At 43.9% G+C, this 19087-nt stretch overlaps 1 protein-coding gene across 1 annotated transcript in view; it reads right to left on the bottom strand.

Annotated features, from left to right (window-relative positions):
- The window catches only part of LOC306794280 (uncharacterized protein), a gene marked incomplete at both ends in the record, with an annotated part of 83969 nt that extends 75014 nt beyond the window's left edge, over positions 1–8955 (bottom strand). The window contains 7 exons of the mRNA XM_079292321.1: positions 4553–4775; positions 4889–5054; positions 6030–6216; positions 6510–6626; positions 8249–8368; positions 8637–8773; positions 8877–8955. Coding sequence (XP_079148447.1) covers positions 4553–4775; positions 4889–5054; positions 6030–6216; positions 6510–6626; positions 8249–8368; positions 8637–8773; positions 8877–8955 — 1029 coding nt within the window. The remainder of the gene's footprint in view (positions 1–4552; positions 4776–4888; positions 5055–6029; positions 6217–6509; positions 6627–8248; positions 8369–8636; positions 8774–8876) is intronic.
- Between the last annotated feature and the right edge of the window lie 10132 nt (positions 8956–19087).

The following is a 19087-nucleotide window of genomic DNA, read 5'->3' on the forward strand; positions in this document are numbered from 1 at the left end:
TGTATACTGTGCATTTTTATTACTTTATTTTCTTAAATTGAATGGGTCCTGCTCTGTTATTTTATTGTATTATATTATATTGTAGGGAACAACCAAATTCACGGGGCCCCTTTAAGGAAAGGGGCGTAACCCTGGTGACAGGGGGGTTAAAGGGTGGCAGGAAGTGAAGGTGTTTTGTTTTTGTATGGATGGAAATAAACGGCCACATGGTGCAGCCAAAGGGAATACTCACCTCCTTGTTTGTTTCCACGCACCTACATTGGTGACCCTGACGCTCCTGGACGTTTCCAGAAGTTAAGTTGTCGATACACACAGTTTCGCTGAAACTACCGGAGTTTTGGGAGACGCGAGCGGCGGTGTGGTTCACCCAAACTGAGGCACAGTTCGCCCTCAGAGACATTTCAGTGGACACGACGAAATATTATTATGTTGTGGCGGCTCTCGGCAGTTCGACAGCAGGCAGAGTGGTGAGCATTCTGGAAAATCCTCCAGAGAGGGATAAGTACAATACCCTGAAAGACCGGCTGTTGAACATTTTCGGGCTTTCGGACTCTGAGCAGGCTCGCCGGTTGCTTGCTCTGAATGGCCTCGGCGACAGCAAGCCGTCGGAGCTAATGGACAAAATGTTAGCTCTGCTAGGTAAACACGAGCCGGAGTTCCTGTTCACGGAACTTTTTCTGCAGCAGCTCCCGCTACAGGTGCGGGCCGCTTTAGCCAATACCAGGATTACCGATTGTCGGGAGTTGGCCGAGGAGGCCGATAAGTTCTTTCTGGCAGGCCAACAAACCTGCACGGCCGCGGTGACGCCAGCCCAAGCCACGGTGTGGCCGGGGGGGACAACGATCGTCGCCGCAGCAGCAGCAGCGAGCCAACGGCAGGGAGCTACCGGCCTGTGCTATTACCACGCAAGGTTTGGGCCACGGGCTACAAGGTGCCGTTGACCATGCAGTTTCGGCAGGACGGGAAATGCCAGGGCCGGCACTCAGTGACTGCCATAAGCGTCGGTTGGGAAGGCAGGCTGCTGTTCATCGGGGACGACGTTTCCGGGCGGCGCTTTCTCTGCGACACGGGGGCGCAGAGGAGCGTTGTGCCTGCATCGCGGGTGGACATGCTGACAGACGGGCAGGGCCCCCCGCTGGAAGCCGCGAACGGTACCCCCATACGCACTTTTGGGACACGGTGCCTGGAGCTGTGTTTTATGGGGCAGCGTTTCAGCTGGGACTTTGTTACTGCCAAAATTGCCATTCCCCTGCTTGGCGCGGATTTCCTATGCGCTTATGGACTATTGGTGGACGTCAAGGTCCGCCGCCTGATAAATGCTGTGACTTTTTGCTCTTACCCATGTACACTAAGTGGAGCGGGCTCTACCAGGTTGACTAACATGCTTGCAGCGGCTGATGAGTTTCTGCGTCTGCTGGCCGAGTTCCCAGACCTCTCGCAGCCCACCTTCTCCTCCTCCACGGTCAAGCATGGGGTGGAGCATCAGATCTCTACCACCAGCCCACCGGTACATGCCCGGGCCCGGCGCCTAGATCCAGCAAAGCTCACCATCGCCAAGATAGAGTCTGAAAACATGGAGCGCCTGGGCATCATTCGCCGCTCCGACAGTCCATGGGCTTCACCCCTGCACATGGTCCCGAAGCCTGGGGGCGGGTGGCGCCCGTGTGGAGATTATCGCCGGCTCAACGATTCAACGATCCCGGACCGCTATCCCGTTCCACATATACAAGACTTTTCTACCCACTTGTCGGATAGTGTGGTGTTTTCGAAAGTGGACCTGGTACGAGGTTACCATCAAGTGCCCGTTCAACCGCTGGACATTCCCAAGACTGCGTTGATCACTCCATTCGGCCTGTTTGAGTTGTTGAGGATGCCGTTTGGCCTAAAAAATGCAGCGCAGACGTTCCAGCGTCTAATGGACACGGTGCTGAGGGACCTGCCTTTCCTGTTCGTCTACCTGGATGACATCCTGGTGGCCAGTTCATCAAGAGCGGAGCATAGGTCTCACCTCTGGACTCTATTTGTGTAAGTGCCAGTTTGGGTTGACCACCATTGACTTTCTGGGACACCGCATCACAAAGGACGGGGCGCTTCCCCTCCCGCCAAAGGTGGAGGCAGTGACTAACTTTACACGCCCACTCATGGTGAGGGCCCTGCAGGAGTTTTTAGGCATGGTGAACTTTTACCATCGCTTTATTCCCCGAGCAGCGCAAGTGATGCGGCCCCTGTACGAAGCCCTGAAAGGCAAGGCTATCAAACAGCTTGTGGACTGGACTGAAGAGAGGGAACTTGCGTTTGTTGAGGCGAAAACAGCTCTGGCAAACGCAACAATGCTGGCACACCCGTCACCCAAGGCCGTCACCATGGCCGCTTCGGACTATGCGGTGGGTGCGGTGCACGAGCAGTGGGTGAAAGGGGCGTGGCAACCGCTGGCTTTCTTCAGTCGACAGTTGCGGCCGAATGAGCGGGAATACAGCACGTTCGATCGGGAGCTCCTCGGCCTCTTTCTGGCCATTCGGCATTTCCGGTTCCTGCTGGAGGCTCGGCCGTTCACTGCGTTTGTGGCTCACAAGCCACTGACGTTTGCCATGAGTAAGAGCACCGAACCATGGTCTGTGCACCAGCAGCGGCAGCTCTCCTTCATATCAGAGTTTACCACGGATCTACAGCATGTAGCAGGCAAGGAAAACCTGGTCGCAGACTGTCTCTCCAGGGCTGTCACAGGGGCTGTCCAGTTAGGCTTGGACTATAACAAGATGGCAGAGGATCAAATGACAGACCCGGGCGTCCAGGAGTTGAGGACGGCAGTTACGGGACTGCGGTTGGAGGAGGTCCCGTTTGGCGAAACTGGCGTTACGCTCCTGTGTGACGTCTCCACAGGCCAGCCACGGCCGGTTGTTCCCCATGAATGGAGACAGCAGGTTTTTGATGCTATTCATGGACTGTCACACTCCGGCAAGAGGGCGTCGCAGAAGTTGGTCTCAGCAAAGTTCATCTGGCATGGGCTGAAGAAGGATATACGGAAGTGGGCCGGGACTTGTGTGGTGTGCCAGCGCTCCAAGGTGCACCGTCACATAAAGACCCCTTTAGCAGAGTTTTCGGTTCCAGAAAGGAGGTTCGATCACGTAAATGTGGACTTGGTAGGACCTTTGCCCCCATCCCGTGGTTTCACACATCTTCTCACGATGGTAGACCGAACCACTCGTTGGCCAGAAGCTATCCCGTTGTCATCAACAACGGCGGATGAGGTGGCTCGGGCGTTTATTCAGGCTTGGGTCGCCAGGTTCGGAGCCCCAGCTGACGTTTCCTCGGACCGAGGCCCACAGTTTACATCAGAGCTGTGGAATGCAGTGGCAGGAAGCCTTGGGGTGAAGCTCCATCGCACTACCGCCTACCACCCGCGGTCGATGAAAGCTGCTCTCCGTGCCAGCCTCAAAGACAGCAGTTGGGTGAACAGGCTTCCGTGGGTCATGTTGGGGCTTAGGACAGCCCCCAAAGACGATCTGCAAGCTTCATCGGCTGAGCTGGTTTATGGACAGCCACTGCGGGTCCCGGGGGAGTTCATCCCCAAAGTCACAGACCCTTGGTCTGCAACCCAGCAGCAGGAAACGCTCCTGGAAAAAGCCAGGCTGTTCAAACCAGTGCCCACGTCGCAGCACGGCCTTCCACAGTCATACGTCCCGTCCAGCCTCAGGTCAGCAGAGTATGTGTTCGTTCGCCAGGACGGCCACCGTGGACCCTTTCAACCCCCCTACATCGGGCCGTTTCGGGTGCTGGAGACCGGAGACAAAACCTGCAAGGTCGACATGGGCGGCAAGCTGGAATACGTGTCGGTTGACCGCCTTAAACCAGCACATCTGGACCTGGACCAACCGGTACGGGTGGCTGAACCCCCACGGCGGGGGTGGTCTCGGGCCCTCCCACCTCAGCACGACAAGACCCGGAGGGTGCCTTCAACGGTGGTCCTGCCTCCGGCCCCAGAGACACGGAGTCGGGCTGGTCGGTTGATCCGGGCCCCGAGACATTAATGGTTGGGACTAATCTCGGGGGTTAGTGAATTCTGGGGGGGCGCATGTAGGGAACGACCGAATTCACGGGGCCCCTTTAAGGAAAGGGGCGTAACCCTGGTGACAGGGTGGCAGGAAGTGAAGGTGTTTTGTTTTTGTATGGATGGAAATAAACGGCCACATGGTGCAGCCAAAGGGAATACTCTCCTCCTTGTTTGTTTCCACGCACCTACAATATTGTATATATTGTGCATTTTCCATACTTAGTATTTTTCTTTTATTGTGTAACCTTGTTTGCTGCTGCCACAGACAAATTTCCCCTTGTGGATGAATAAAGTATATATCTAATCTAATCTAATCTACCTCTCCATTATTCCAAATCATTCCGTTTACTTCTATTGTATCTATACAGGAAATGGTCATCTGACAGACAGATCTCAGGCTTTTTCACACTTGGTCATATTGGGAAAAGAGCATTTGTCAGGACTTGGAGATCAAAGCCATGTTGTTCTCGCATGAACATCCAACTCAATCCTAATACCAACCTGAAAGCCGGCTTTGAAGGTGACTCTCTGCTCCTTTTCTGTTTTACTGGTAGTGGTGAAGATGACAGTTTTGTCCTTCCCACTTAGTGTCACTGCAGCCTGGATCTCCTTATCCTTAGACAGCACCCTCCAAAGATCAAAGGTCAGCTTGCTAGAAGACCCCGTTAGACGCAGGGTGGCTACGAACACATAGGAGGGAGGGAGACCCTCTGGGAAGATATCCCTAGTACAAGGAAGAGGTCAAGTTACTAAATACAAACAATCGTTGATTGAATGAAATGAAAAAGGGGGAAATGAATAGGTTTTTAATTCTGTCATTACATTACAACATTCTACCTGGTATTCTCAGTAATGTCTGTGGAGGCAGTCAGAGCGTAAGCTGCCTCTGAAAGCAGAGATCCAGCGATCTTCTTGGCCTTCTTCTGAATGTTCATGCCCAGCATCAGCTCAAAGCCTTTCTCATCACGAGATGCCACCGGGATTCGTGTTGGACACACAGACTCTACAAAGAAAAGAGGGTCCATTCATTCAGCGTTATTTGGTGGTGGAGGCTATTGACTTGTATTTGTGGACAATTGAATTTGTTTTTGAATTTAAAATAAGTCAAAGCTTCAGCTTAACAGTGAACCATAATGCAAACATGGAACGGCACTGAAACTAAAAAGATGAAGCCATTATTAATGTTATTAATTACATCCGTCCTGTTTCTCCTATTATCGGGCCAAAATGCCTGCAGTTGTGTTTTGCTTCCTTCTGCGCTTTCCTCAAGTCTGCCTTGCCATTTTCAGTGAGAAATGAGAACATGTTGACCTAATGTAAGCTAACAAGGTACATGATTACGTCCTTATTGAAAACATTTGAAAATGTTTATTACCTTTTGGGCGATCAATGTGTTATGTGTATTTCACACATCAAGCACGACAACATTAGCATTCATTGGCAGTCATGTTTCTGGCTGCATTTTGTCCAATATTCACTCACATTTTGTCTCTCTTTTGGCCTCCACCAACTGCTGAGAAAAATATCTTGCTCTTTCGCTACAGGTACCTTGCTTTAGCTATTCGCTGATACATTTTTGACTTTCTTTAACAGCTACAGTAGCATTATTTGCTGACTATCTATTTTCTGTTTGGTGCAGATCAGTTAGCAAAAAGGTTTTATCAGGGCTCAAAAAATAATTCATTCTGAATAAGGAAGGTCATATGCTAAGTGAGAAGAAACTTCTGCCAATATCAAAAATGTGAAATAATATCTCAGTCACAACATAGTATAAGTAATAGAGTAATGGAAAGTGGGAGGAACTACCAGGTGCCCCTGGCTCCAGAAGTCCCACTCATTTATAAATAAACTCATTGCCAAAACATAAACCTGTATGATGGACATTATCTGTGAGTCATATATTTCTATTTTAAGCCAGGAGAATTGAGAACATGTCTGATGCACATGTCAAGAAGATAGATGAACTAGATATCCCAACCTTCACAGAGCTTTTGCTCCATGGAACCTTGAATACGCTCAATGGTAGTGTAGTCTTCGGCATACAGGACATAGGCGGATGATGGTCTATTGGCGATGGATACCAGCTCCGAGGTGGTGATCTCACTGCCAACTCCAACAGCAAATACTGTAATGCCCTGAGCTCGTGCCTCCATACTGGCATCCACCTAAAGAAACATAGGCTGTGGTGAAAATGAGCCCCCGGTGGTAAAGAGGCTTTCCATTTAGACCCATGACAAAGGGTTTATTTTTAAAAAACAGTGTGACAAAAATACAATTAACAATATTACAGCTTACAGCTTTCACCAAAATGCCAAAGTGTTAAGACCCCATGCTTGGATAGTGTTTTCTTGTTCTTTACTTCACACTTCAATATGACTCTGCCGCAATGATTTGGGCCACCCAGATAAACTTGACTTGGTTTCACTTTAGCACTTGAACACAGCAAAGTGACATTTACCACGTCATCCTGAGATTTGCCGTCAGTAACCACGACAGCGATGCGATTCTTGACCTGGCTGACTCTGTGGGAAGAGGCAAAAACGTGGTCCACGGCAAACTTGATGGCCCTGCCGGTCTGCAAGACAGTCAGAGAACAGTGATGAGCTGGTGGAGTGAAGGAAAAACCCTCCACAACGGCCTGCTCCACTTTATTAGTTTCTTGTTTCTGGGTGTACTGGAACATTTTATATGTAGCTCTGTGTTATTCTTCTGCGTGCAAGTGCCCCGATCAACTAGGAGGAGTCATTAGTGCAGCAACCAGGTCATGTGTGGACATAGTGTTGAAGTAATACAAATATATGTAAATAATCACATGAATACAATATCAATAAAAATAAGTAAGTCAATAATTATTCAAACTCATTCATTATCATGAAATCTTATTTAATTTTCATTAAAAATGAATTGTATTAAATATATGATTTAATGATAGAGATTTTTCTCAATTACAAAAAAAAAGTATATCTTGATGTAACTTTTCAAAGCGCCACTTTTTCTTTCCTGCTGTCATTTCTTCCCCAGTGTCACCACCTTATCACCATCCAAAAAGCTGCTGATGCTCACAGCCTACTAGCTAGATTGGCTTTTGGCTATAAAACACCCATTCTTGTACCCAGCAAAGAGACAAACCACACCGACCGGACAGGAAAACAATCTGCAACCAAGGACAGAAACAAAACACAATGCCTACATCTAAAAATGTTAGCTATCAGCATGTCAAAGGAATATTCTAGCATACTATGTCTACCACCGGTGCAGTTGATAACTAAAATGATGATTGGATGAGACATGAGATAAGTTAAGAGCTAATGTTAGCTATGTGTTAGCACGTTACTGTAGATATTTAGGGCAAACATAATGCCTAGTTTTCTGATGTATCTGCATTGCACTTTTGCACAAGTTGCAAACTGTCTTACAGAAATAGAGTTGGCCTAAAACTGCCATTGGGACAAAATACTTGCTGCAATCCAAACATTAAAGGCATACTGGGTGTTGCTGATGCCTCACATCTTATGGCCTGTTTCCTCAGTTTTTCTCTTTAGCAGCTTATAAAAACTTGGTTTTCTAATGATTTAAATAAGGGCTAGTCATAGGTTCATCCTAGGAAGTGGATTAACCTTCAACAAAAAAAAGTATCCGCTGATTTACAGACATTTCTTTCCCAAATAAAATCTATTAAATCTATCACGTGACAGAACCAGAAATTGTAATTCCACCGTTTGTCAAATTTGCTTCAAAGCCCGGCGCTCTTCCTCGGAGCCGGCTCTCTCCTTGAAGTGTCATAATGAACAATATGTGACATTAGGAACTAACAAGTGGCATAAAAACAGACTTTTGAAAAGGATGAACTTTGAAATAAAGATTTATGTTATTATGAAAAATAAGAATGAATGATAAAATGTACTTGTTTTGATCATTTCTTAAATTGTTTCATCGTTAAATGTTTAATTCATATTTTACACATTTTATTCATGTGATCCATAAACACTGCCAAACTGTGTTTTTTCCTATTTTATTTTGTTCCTAAGGTGATTTATTCATACATTTTTAAATTATGTGTCACATTAGTTTTCACTTAGTGAAGAGCAAGAGCCTTATTTTTGAGCCCTCAAACAGTTCAGAATTGTTATATATTCTTATAATACCTGCATGCAAATTAGGACAGATAAGAGCTGTAGAGAAAACATGCGGTCCTGCCTGTGTGTTTCCTCCCAGGTAGGTGATGCTCTGTATGGCCTGGATGAGCTTCGCTCCACCCTGGTGTATCCCCAGAGGAATCTCCAGTCGAGGAGTGTCACTGTACTGGATCACAGCCACCTACAGCAGACAAACAAACCTACGGTAATGTAGGTGTAGTGCAGATTTACTGAAGCTCTGTGTCACTTGGAATGGGCCATAATGGTAATAATGCTATGCTTTTTCTCTATCAAAGCTGGCAACCAAAACAGAAAGACAGTATTCTTGATTCAACAGGAGAAAATAATCAAACAACGGGCTGTAATCAAACTGCAAGTTAATGGAAAATTGCTGCTAAATATGGATGGAAATAATCTCAGCAGAAGGAATTTCATTTGGTTTAAATTACCTGTGTGTAGTGGGAGCTGATGTCAAATTGGCTGGTGATGTTGATAAGCCACTGTTTGGCCGTTTCAAAGTCAGAGAAGCCAACACTCCATGAGCCATCAACAACATAGACCAGGTCATTTACAGCTGTGCTACAGCCTACACACACACACACACACACAGAGTAATCAAAGACAGATAATCTACATTTCAGACTCAAGAGTTGCGTGTGGAGCACTATTATGGTTAGAGTGATCCCTACCTGCTCGGACGTTGTCCTCCTCTGCAGCCTCCAGGGGGGCCAGTAGCATTATTGCGCTCCATAATGACCACAGCAACATGACTCCGTAGGAGAGCGGTCAAGTCCAACCTTGCTAAATTAGTGTTAAAAAAACAAGGATTTCAATAATGGATATGGATGGATGGATGGATAATAATGTTTTTTCGAGCCCCATCAGTTCAATGTTTCCAACTGACCAAACCCAGTTGATAGATAATATGTCTTTAAGTCATGACCAATATTAAATGAAATCATTTTAAATAAGTCTTCTATGCGCCACTAGATACACACTATACGATACAGACTTTCAGCAGACTTTTTTCAAAAACTGCACTACAGGAATGCGCTACGGTTTTTGTTTAATTTTGTCCTGTTTCTTCTTATTCTTCTTCTTCTTGTGTAGCAAATGGCTACAACTGCATTTTGTTTTGCAACCCTCTGTTGCATAATGGCAATAGAATGTCTATGAATCCTTGATGGAAATGCAAACCGGAATCCGTTTAGTTCCTGAGTTTTCTAGTTTCAACAGGCTCCTTCGTTCCTTTAAGTATTTGATTGAAGAGGGCATTGGAAGAAGAGTCATTTAACACAAAGCTGAACATGACTGTTTTGTTGACTTGTTGATGTTTCAAATTGGTGCATTCATGTGCTCTAAATATGCTCTGTTCACTTACAACATAGAAATAGAATATGAGTAGAACGCACATTGAACTGTTTTCTGTGGTCATTTGACCAGTACAAAAGATATTTTTGTATTATTTTTTTCTCTCCCACATACAACAGTCACTTCATCTGTAAGGCCAGGACCCCGATCCGACCTGCCAAGCCGAGCATATCTGGCAACTACACCGGTGTAACAGGCCAAATTAACCCAGATTAGCCCAGATTAAACCTGGGAATACTTTGGCCCAGGCCAGAGTAAACCCCGGGGATAAACTGTCCTAGGCCAAACTATACCCGGGGTTGTAAAATAGCCTTGTCGATCATCGACAACCTGATGGAGCATTTTCAAACAAATCACCGCATTTCATCTGCCTACCACCCACAAACAAATGGCCAACGGGAACGTGACAATCGAACACTCAAAGAATCTCTTAGTAAACTTGTCAATGACGAAAGAAACAACTGGGACTAGTTCATCTCTGGTGTTCTGTTTGCATATCACACATCTGTGCAAGCCTCCACCAAGTGCACGCCATTTGAGGTCATGTATGGACGGAAGGCTAAGCTTTCCTAATGACATCAAACTCTCAGCAGATGACACTGTGGACCCCATCTCCCTTTCAGATGATGCCAATCTGTGCCGGATACACTGACAACCATTCATAAAAAGCTCCACTCAACCGTCAGTACCAACATCCACTCTGCCCAGGAACACCAGAAGCGTGCCTTTGATCGCCGACACAACACCAAAAAAGAAATCACTGCTGGCTCCATCATTTATATCAAGAATCAGCGCCGTATTAATCGCATGGGTTCAAAGATGGAACCATGTTGGATTGGACCCTACTTAGTTGTGGAATCCTTGACCAAGGGGCGAGTAAAACTGAAGAACAATAAAACTGACAAGATACTGAGGAACACCTACCATGCCAACAACCTTAAGATTTACCAGGGCTTCTCCACCACCCCAGTCCCCTGATGATTCTCCCAGTAACTCTGCCAATGACAGCCCAAAGCAAAAGACCATGTGAAGAACCAGACGATGATGACATCTACATCTCACAGAAACACAAGCAGACCAAGACTTTCAACCCACTTCCAAGTTCAGGAAGGAAGTATCTTAGCACCACTCTTAGCCTTACATTTGGTAAGGTTGTGGACGCACAAAGGACCTTGGACAACCACGGCGTACATATAAAACCAAAGGTGATGGGAACTGCTACTTCCGGGCCATCAGCTACATCCTGACAGGATCAGAGGACAACCACTCCCTTCTCAGAGATAAAGTCATCCACCACATGAACACTGACTTGACAACAAATCGACAGGACTACTTGAACCAAAATGTGAATGGATATGTGAACACCTCTGGCATCTCTCGTGATGGAGTCTGGGCAACTGATGCAGAGATCATGGCCACGACGAATCCGTTGAGTTGCGAAATCGTCATCCACACAAAAGTTGGTGACTCCATGGATTGGTTGACCTGTCCCGCAAGCTTCAATCTGCAGTCATCAAGAGAACATGCACTTTATCTTGAAAACAAGCATGATCATTTTAATGTTGTTATCAGTGTTTAACTTTGAACATTTATATTGTAGCGAGGACTTGCTAGTCTTAGAAGTTGAAGTTTCAGGACGTTATGACCTTTATTACATTATGTTACAATTGCATTATGTTTTGGGTATGTGCTTTTATTTTAATGTGTAACACTACTGAGATGTGTGGTAGTAATCTTTGATCTTTGTGGATGATTTGATCAGTATTTAACTTTGAATATTTATATTGTAGCAAGGACTTGCTAGTCTTAGAAGTTGAAGTTTCAGGACGTAGTAATCTTTGATCTTTGTAGAAGTCTAATATTTCTTTCTGTTTTTCTGGTAGAAGTAATAAAAGTCTATGTTTTAGAGTTTTAAGATTTAAGTCAGTTAGCTTTCTCACTTAAGTTACCTGACAAAGCTCAACCCCCAATAAAATGTTGAAAGATTAAGTAATTCTTGTGTATATCACTCAACACTACTGATATCATGGGGGTATAATCTGGCCTGAGGGGTATGAATTAGCCTAGGACAATTTATACCCCGGAGTATAAATTGGCCTTCGCTATAATATACCCGGGTTATAATCTAGCCTGGGCCCCTTTAACCCCAGGTATAGTCCGGACTGGGGGTATACTATAGCCTGTTACACCGGTCGTCGCCATTTTAGCGTTGACGACATATCCTAATTTACGGCTGTCCAAAAAGTTGCAAAGATCCGGATTGTCGGTGGCGCTGAGGCGGTCCCGGGTAGAAGAGACAGTTAGCGCTGGGCGACCTGAGACATCACCCACATGTCACTCAAAGTGGCCACACCCTTCATTCTGCAGAACTTTAAGCGTTAATATGATTTAAGCGGGTGAGCTGTATCAAAATTCAAGTTGGCCATTTTAACATGGAGGTCTATAGAGTTAGACTCGCGTTTCGAGCGGCCATTAGATGAACTGCAGTTTTTATCACTTCCGCGTTGGCTTAGTTTTTCAGCAGCAGAGGTTACCTCTTGATGAAAGCATATCACGTCCAAAGAATTACATGCAAGTTCTCAAGCTTGTTTCTGAAGTCTTGAGACTTTGTATTCCTTAAAACAAATATATACACACATAATAAATACAGTAAAAATACACAAGTGTGTATGTGTTTCTACAAAATAGCAGGACGAGATGAGTACTATTTTGGAATTCCATAAAAAGTCCTTTGAATAGACTGTGTTATAATGTTGAGTTGGCATATACTGTATATGACATATGACTGCCTTGTGAAATCACCACATCTCTCTTTTTCTGTCCACTGTCCTCTCCTCCTCCTCTTTCCTGTAAAATGCTTTTGCGAGTTCTCATATTGTGCCATGCGACATATGGTTTAGTAGCCTAGTGTGTTCCGCAGAGCTCTCCCTGTGTTCATTTTGCAGCGCAAACATGGTTCCACAGACCACAAGGCTGGGCCGGAGAAAATAACAACGTGGGCACTATGCTGGGATGGGAAAACAGAAATATAAGCATGGCAGAGATGGCTGCAGTGTGCTGGCAAAGGCTTTAAAGACAGGGGAGGATCAGTCAGCTGAAGAGAGAACAGCCACCACAACCTTTCTTTTCAAAGTCTCCTCCCAGCTCCAGTAACTATCTCTCTCTCTCTCTCTCTCTCTCTCTCTCTCTCTCTCTCTCTCTCTCTCTCTCTCTCTCTCTCTCTCTCTCTCGGCTTGTTATTATAGAACCATATTACACCAAGGTACTACATATGAATTAATTAGTTTGCAGTGGTTAACCCAAAAACAATTGGTTAAAAAGTAAATGTTGCAATGTGCAAAGACTACAGTTGAAATAATAATACTAAACAAACTGTTCAGTATGGTTTCCTGCTTGTAGAGGTGCTTTAACAAGTACAATAAATTAATATGTAAATTGTAAATGATATCTAAGAGCTAATATTTTTGCATCACAGCCTACATGTGATGAATTAATCTACAACACTAACTAACTTAGTCATCATAGTGTCAACATGGACATGTTTCCTCCAAATAGATTGCATGTGGGCAAGATGGGCTTGAAATAGGCGAACAGTAAGGGCCTCGCAGGGGCTAATTGCAGTCTGTGTGCTCGACATAAGAACCATATGTGTTCAATATGGGATGATTGCATGGGCCTCGACTGTGTTTCATGTGGGGAACGTGACATGTTTTGAAAGCGTCCCATTTCCTAGCCATTGATTAAAAGTGGGCCAAATGCTGACTTTATTATGTACATTGTAAACTGTATTATCCCCAAGTGAGTCCATTCAAGTTGATAAATTAGGCCAGTTTCACCAAGCCATATATGCGATAAGTTACTCGAAAGACCTGGAAAAATTTGTTTTCAAATTATTTATAGTGACTAAGTTTCCATCCAAATGTATCTCAAGTTTTAACCGAATTTTGAGAATATCAGCAAAATGTATTTTTCCATCCATCCAGTACCGTCATGCGATTATTAGGAGTTGGTTCATTGAGAAAAGCAGTCGACAATTCTGCATTCTGAACATATACTGCAGCAGAAGAAGAGGGCACAAAAGAGATGATGTGATTAAAAGAGCACCATTCCAACCTATAACTGTGAAAACAGGGACGAACGCTGTGGAGAAGTGACATTTCTGTTTGTTTCACGTATTAATGTGAGGAGGGTAACATCAGATCTTTGTGGGGCAATGAGGTGAAGATTTGAATCCACCTCAGCAAAGCAGAGCTTCAATGGATATTGAAGTCACATGCTTCATGCACATCAACAGTTCCACGCCAAATCTGTTGCCTTTGACTTTTCCACCTCAGCCAAGCATTGAAACATTTCTGCGAGATTTCAAGACTTTTTTATTTATTTTCTGTTCGATTCCAGACCATTTTCCTCTCAGGTCTATTTTTTTGCTCAAGTGTGTGTAAAACAGGTGCATGGAGACGCAGCTTGTGTCTTTGGATTGACTGGCATTTTGTTTGCCCTCTAAATTGGTCCAAGTGTGTTAATGTGTATATTTTGCTCGCCATACAAACTGTTAACATGCAAGCAAAGAAATCCCGCTCAAACGCAATTGGTCAATACTACTCGGACTACAAACAAGACTCAAACAGAAACCAGAACGCTTCTGCTACCTAAATCTTGGCCCGTTGCTGTTTATAGAGATTAGTATCGACCTAACCAAACCAAACCTTAACCACAGCGATGGCAGATCAGGACACTTTCACATGATCAAGATTTCACATAATTGTGATTTATAAAGACAAGACCTGACAATGGGATGCCAGATCAGAAAACTAATATTGCTTGATTTCAAAGGCAATGACAAAATTTGGTATTTTGTTGTAGAGGAAATTCTTAAACATTGATGAAAACTGTTGCCATCATCGCATTGCGCCTTCTTTTTCTGCAGTGGTTTGATGGTATCTTGAGAATTAACTCCACCGACTGTTGATCCTGATGTGTAGGCTACAGCTCCCAATATTCACATTAGAAATGGCATTAATTCTCTTTTTCTTTTCTAAGAATTTGGTTGGAAATTTGACTGTGATTGCACAAACTGTCTGCCAACAACTGCCAACTGTCTCCAATGGTCAGCCCTACGGCAGCTCTACATTCAATTCTGTGGATGTCATAAATCAGTCCAGCCAGATCTCTTGAGGTATCTGTGCCAACACAGGTTTCTCTGAGTATCATATAATATACAGGAAAACAGTATTTCTGTGTGTCACTCATTGATATCCGGTGCCTCCTAGTGTACAGGTGTTTGTTTAAGGACAGATGGGTCACAGTGCAACAGAAAACCCAGGAGAACATGGTGGGAAGGACCAGGAGTCAAACCACATGGCTGTGAGGCCACATTGAATAACACTGAGACAACATGCCACAGGAGAATGTTTCAAATGTTTCACGATGTCTCCACCAGGATCCTCGAAAAGATCCTTCCTTGCATCCATCTATACATCCTCTCCTCTGTGCCTCACTCTTTCATTTTAAAGCATGCTCGTCATTAAAAAAACACACAGTGGGGATAGGCAGGTAGTGAACCTGAATTCTTCAAAACCTCACTCCACATTTGGCATACCACAAGTGCAGCACACCAACCCACATCAACCATCCCCGCTGGCTGCAGCGTCACAGAACATTCCTTGTGCTCAGATGTTGTTGGCATTGCTCAGCGCCTCTGGTTGGTTCACAAACAAAGATGACTGGAGAGAGCAACTCAAGCGCTGCCAGTGGTGTATAAAGTACTCAAAAGCCATACTTGAGTAAAAGTAAAGATACCTTCCTGGAAAACTACTCCAGTAAAAGTAAAAAGTCACCTATTAGAATACTACTTGAGTAAAAGTCTTAAAGTATCTGATATTTATTGTACTTAAGTACAAAAGTATCAACAGTAATTTTCTGATATTAAATGTACATCATAACCTGAACATGAAATGAACATCATAACCTGTTCATTGAAAGTAAAAGTACAAGTAAATGCTGTTAATAAAAAAGCAAAGGGTCAGAATTTTGAGAATGATGAAGTTTATTCTTTTAAGTGCTGTGGCACCATGACCAAGGACATGGAGCTGTGTTGAACATAATTGGGTTGGCTGTGATCCATCCAGGAGCAACAATGTTCAACATAATATATTGTACATAAGTATACTTTTGCATCGACTATGAACGTATCATCATAATTCTCCGAAAAGCAATATGACACTATGAAGCAGTTGTAACAGTGCGTTTATAAGTCTGCTCATTAGACTAGAGGATGTAGAGGGCAAACGCATAATATTGTGTTCAGCAAAACATATCCACTTGATGCATCAGGTCAGTGTTTAGAGAAAGGACGCCTGCCTTGTAAACTCCTATTGGCCTGATTTGAACACACAGGTTTTGCTCAAGCTGAATCTGCAATTGGGCGACTGCTACCATCATAACTCCATCTGATCATCCACAACATGACTCAAATATCAAAACATGATCAATACTAAAGCAGCACCGAAAGTAACAACCCAGTCATTACTTGAAACTGAAACATGTCCTGTTCATCTTCAAAAGAAGTTGGTTTTCAAAATTGCGAGAATTCCGTCTCGCTCTTCTTGGGCTGAAGACTAGTCCTGCGATGCTAAATATCCTTTCACAGGCCACTGAGGCAGGTAGAGGTGTGTTCAGCGTCACAGACAGCTTGCGCACAGCTGCGAAGGATTTCCCTAATGCTAATGCTAACGCTAATGCTAACGCTGCGCTCTCTCGGCTCCCGTCAATCCTATGGTGTCACAACTATCAACACTTCCTCAGCTCACTAACTCGCTAGCGATCCACTGGTGTTGGTCTTCGTCACCACCGTCGTTTGTTGCGGGAGTAGCAGGTACTTCCATTTCTGCTTCCATCATGAAATCAGTCATCGTAGAGTGGAATTATACTCGGGTAGTCGCCCACTAGCTTATAGCATGTAGCATCACTGGGAATCAAAACACCGCGGCTTTGAGAGCACTTGTTTGTAATTGTGCATTAACGTGATTAACCAATGATTTAACTTGCTGCTCGGACCACTGATTCACCAAACCTGCTTGCAGTCTGTGTTCCACCACAGTCCCCGACGCTGCTCTCGTGATTCATTTTTTTCTAAAGATAGATTTGATTTTGTAGCGAGTAACGAAGGTTTCAGGGGAAATATATCGGAGTAAAAGTATCAGTTTTCTTTGCAAAATGTAGTGAAGTAAAAGTCAACAGAAATATAAGTAGTAAAGTACAGTACAGATACCCCAAAAAACTACTTAAGTACAGTAACGAAGTATTTCTACTTCGTGACTATACACCACTGAGGGGTGCCATATATTCCTTACATGATCCACTGTACCTGGCTGATGCCTGAGAATATTCTTTGGTCATTGTATTTATTGTATTGCATTGTATTATTATTATGGTTTTATTATTATAAGATGTAGGGTCTGACAAGATATATTTTTGTCAATGTGGTGAAATTGAATCAAATACCTTTTCAGAAGACCAGCGTTTTTGCATGTTGACGTCTGTTTATTGTGACTTACAAATAACTACTCACCATTTTCCAGAGCATGTTCTGTATCTTATTACATTAAGCTGTGATAACACAACTTTTAGTCATTTCATTTCATAATGACATCAAAGGACCCCATGTCTGTTTGAAGAGTGAGTAAAATGTATAAATTGAAAAATGATTGACTGAGTGATTAGGCAAGGCAAGGCAAGTTTATTTGTATAGCACATTTCAACAACAAGGTATTTCAAAGTGCTTCACATAAAACCATTAAAAGCATCAAAACATAAGGCAAAAGAAAAGGAGATTTAAAAACAATGAAAGAAACAGTGTAAGAAATAAAATTCAGTAGTAAAATGCAGAAATGCAGGAAATTGATTAATATATTCATTGAATGTGGTTCAATTAAAGGCAGCAGCAAACAGAAAAGTCTTCAATCGTGATTTAAATGAGCTGAGGGTCTCAGCAGACCTGCAGCTTTCTGGGACTTTGTTCCAGATATGTGGAGCAGAAAAACTGAACGCTGCTTCTCCATGTTTAGTTCTGACTCTGGGAACAGGAAGTAGACCGGTCCCAGACGACCTGAGGGGTCGGGATGGTTCATAAGGTAGCAGCAGATCAGAGATGTATTTTGGCCCTAAACCATTCAGTGCTTTGTAAACCAACAGCAGGATTTTAAAGTCAATTCTTTGTTGGACAGGAAGCCAGTGCAAAGACATCAGAACTGGAGTGATGTGATCCACTCTCCTGGTCTTAGTGAGGACTCAAGCTGCAGCGTTCTGAATCAGCTGCAGCTTTCTGACGGACTTGTTACAGAGACCTGTAAACACACCGTTACAGTAGTCCAGTCTGCTGAAGATAAATGCGTGGACAAGTTTTTCCAAATCCTGTTGAGACATAAGTCCTCTAATCCATGATATATTCTTCAGGTGATAGGAGGCTGATTTTGTAATTGTCTTGATATGGCTGTTCAGGTTGAGGTCTGAATCCATAACTACACCTAGATTTCTGGCTTGGTTTGTGGGTTTTAACATCAGTGACTGAAGCTGAGCGGTGATTTTCAATTGTTCGTCCTTGGTACCAAAAACAATTACTTCTGTTTTATCTTTGTTTAATTGAAGAAAATTCTGGCACATCCAGTTGTTGATTTGTTCAATGAAGTTACCCAGTCCTTGTATGGGATTATAGTCCCCTGGTGACATAGTTATGTAGATTTGTGTGTCGTCTGCATAATTATGATAACACACTTTGTTGTTTTCCATAATCTGAGCTAGTGGAAGCATGTAGATGTTGAACAGAAGAGGCCCCAGTATTGCCCTAGGATTAAGTGTGTTTCCAGCCACCTTTTTTCTGTGCATTTTTTAGTTTTCACGTATAAAAACCCCTCGGTGTGAACAAAGGTTGGTGTATGGATGGTTCCATCTCGTTCAGCCATCTTCAGCTGCAATTAATGGCAAAGTGTGCCCAGTGTTCCCAAGTCCGACTTTCTGGAGATTCTTTTAAGATTTGCACGACATTTGGATGACTAATGATGTACTTGTTTTGTAGTAAGTTAGGTTTATTTGAATTACTAAAACAGTCATTTTGACTGTATAGTGGTATGGTCAAAAACACTGATATGGTCATTGAAAGGCATCCCGTTCTCACTCCTAACGTGTCAAATAGCGCAGCTTGGTCAGTGCTCTTCGGTGTCTGACAGCGATGCTCATTTAGCTTGTGTATGCGACCCACCCACAAGCAGCTTTGGTGGATGGGTCAAACAAACTCAGGACTTTTACCCAGGGGACCGCTGTACATGTCCCCTGCAAAACTAAAAGTCAACTTGATAGTTTGTGACGTCAGCCATTAGTCAAGTGAGTAGTTTGTCACTCGCATGTCTGTAGTCAGTTGGTAGTCCTGTGAGTTGTTCAGTCAAGTTAACTTGAACCATGCTCTCTTCCTAAACATAACTAAAGGAGATTGTTGCCTAAACCTAACTTCCTGTGAAGACGTACTTTTATTTTG

Source organism: Melanostigma gelatinosum (assembly GCF_949748355.1).
Source record: "Melanostigma gelatinosum genome assembly, chromosome: 20".
Classification (NCBI taxonomy): Eukaryota; Metazoa; Chordata; class Actinopteri; order Perciformes; family Zoarcidae; genus Melanostigma; species Melanostigma gelatinosum.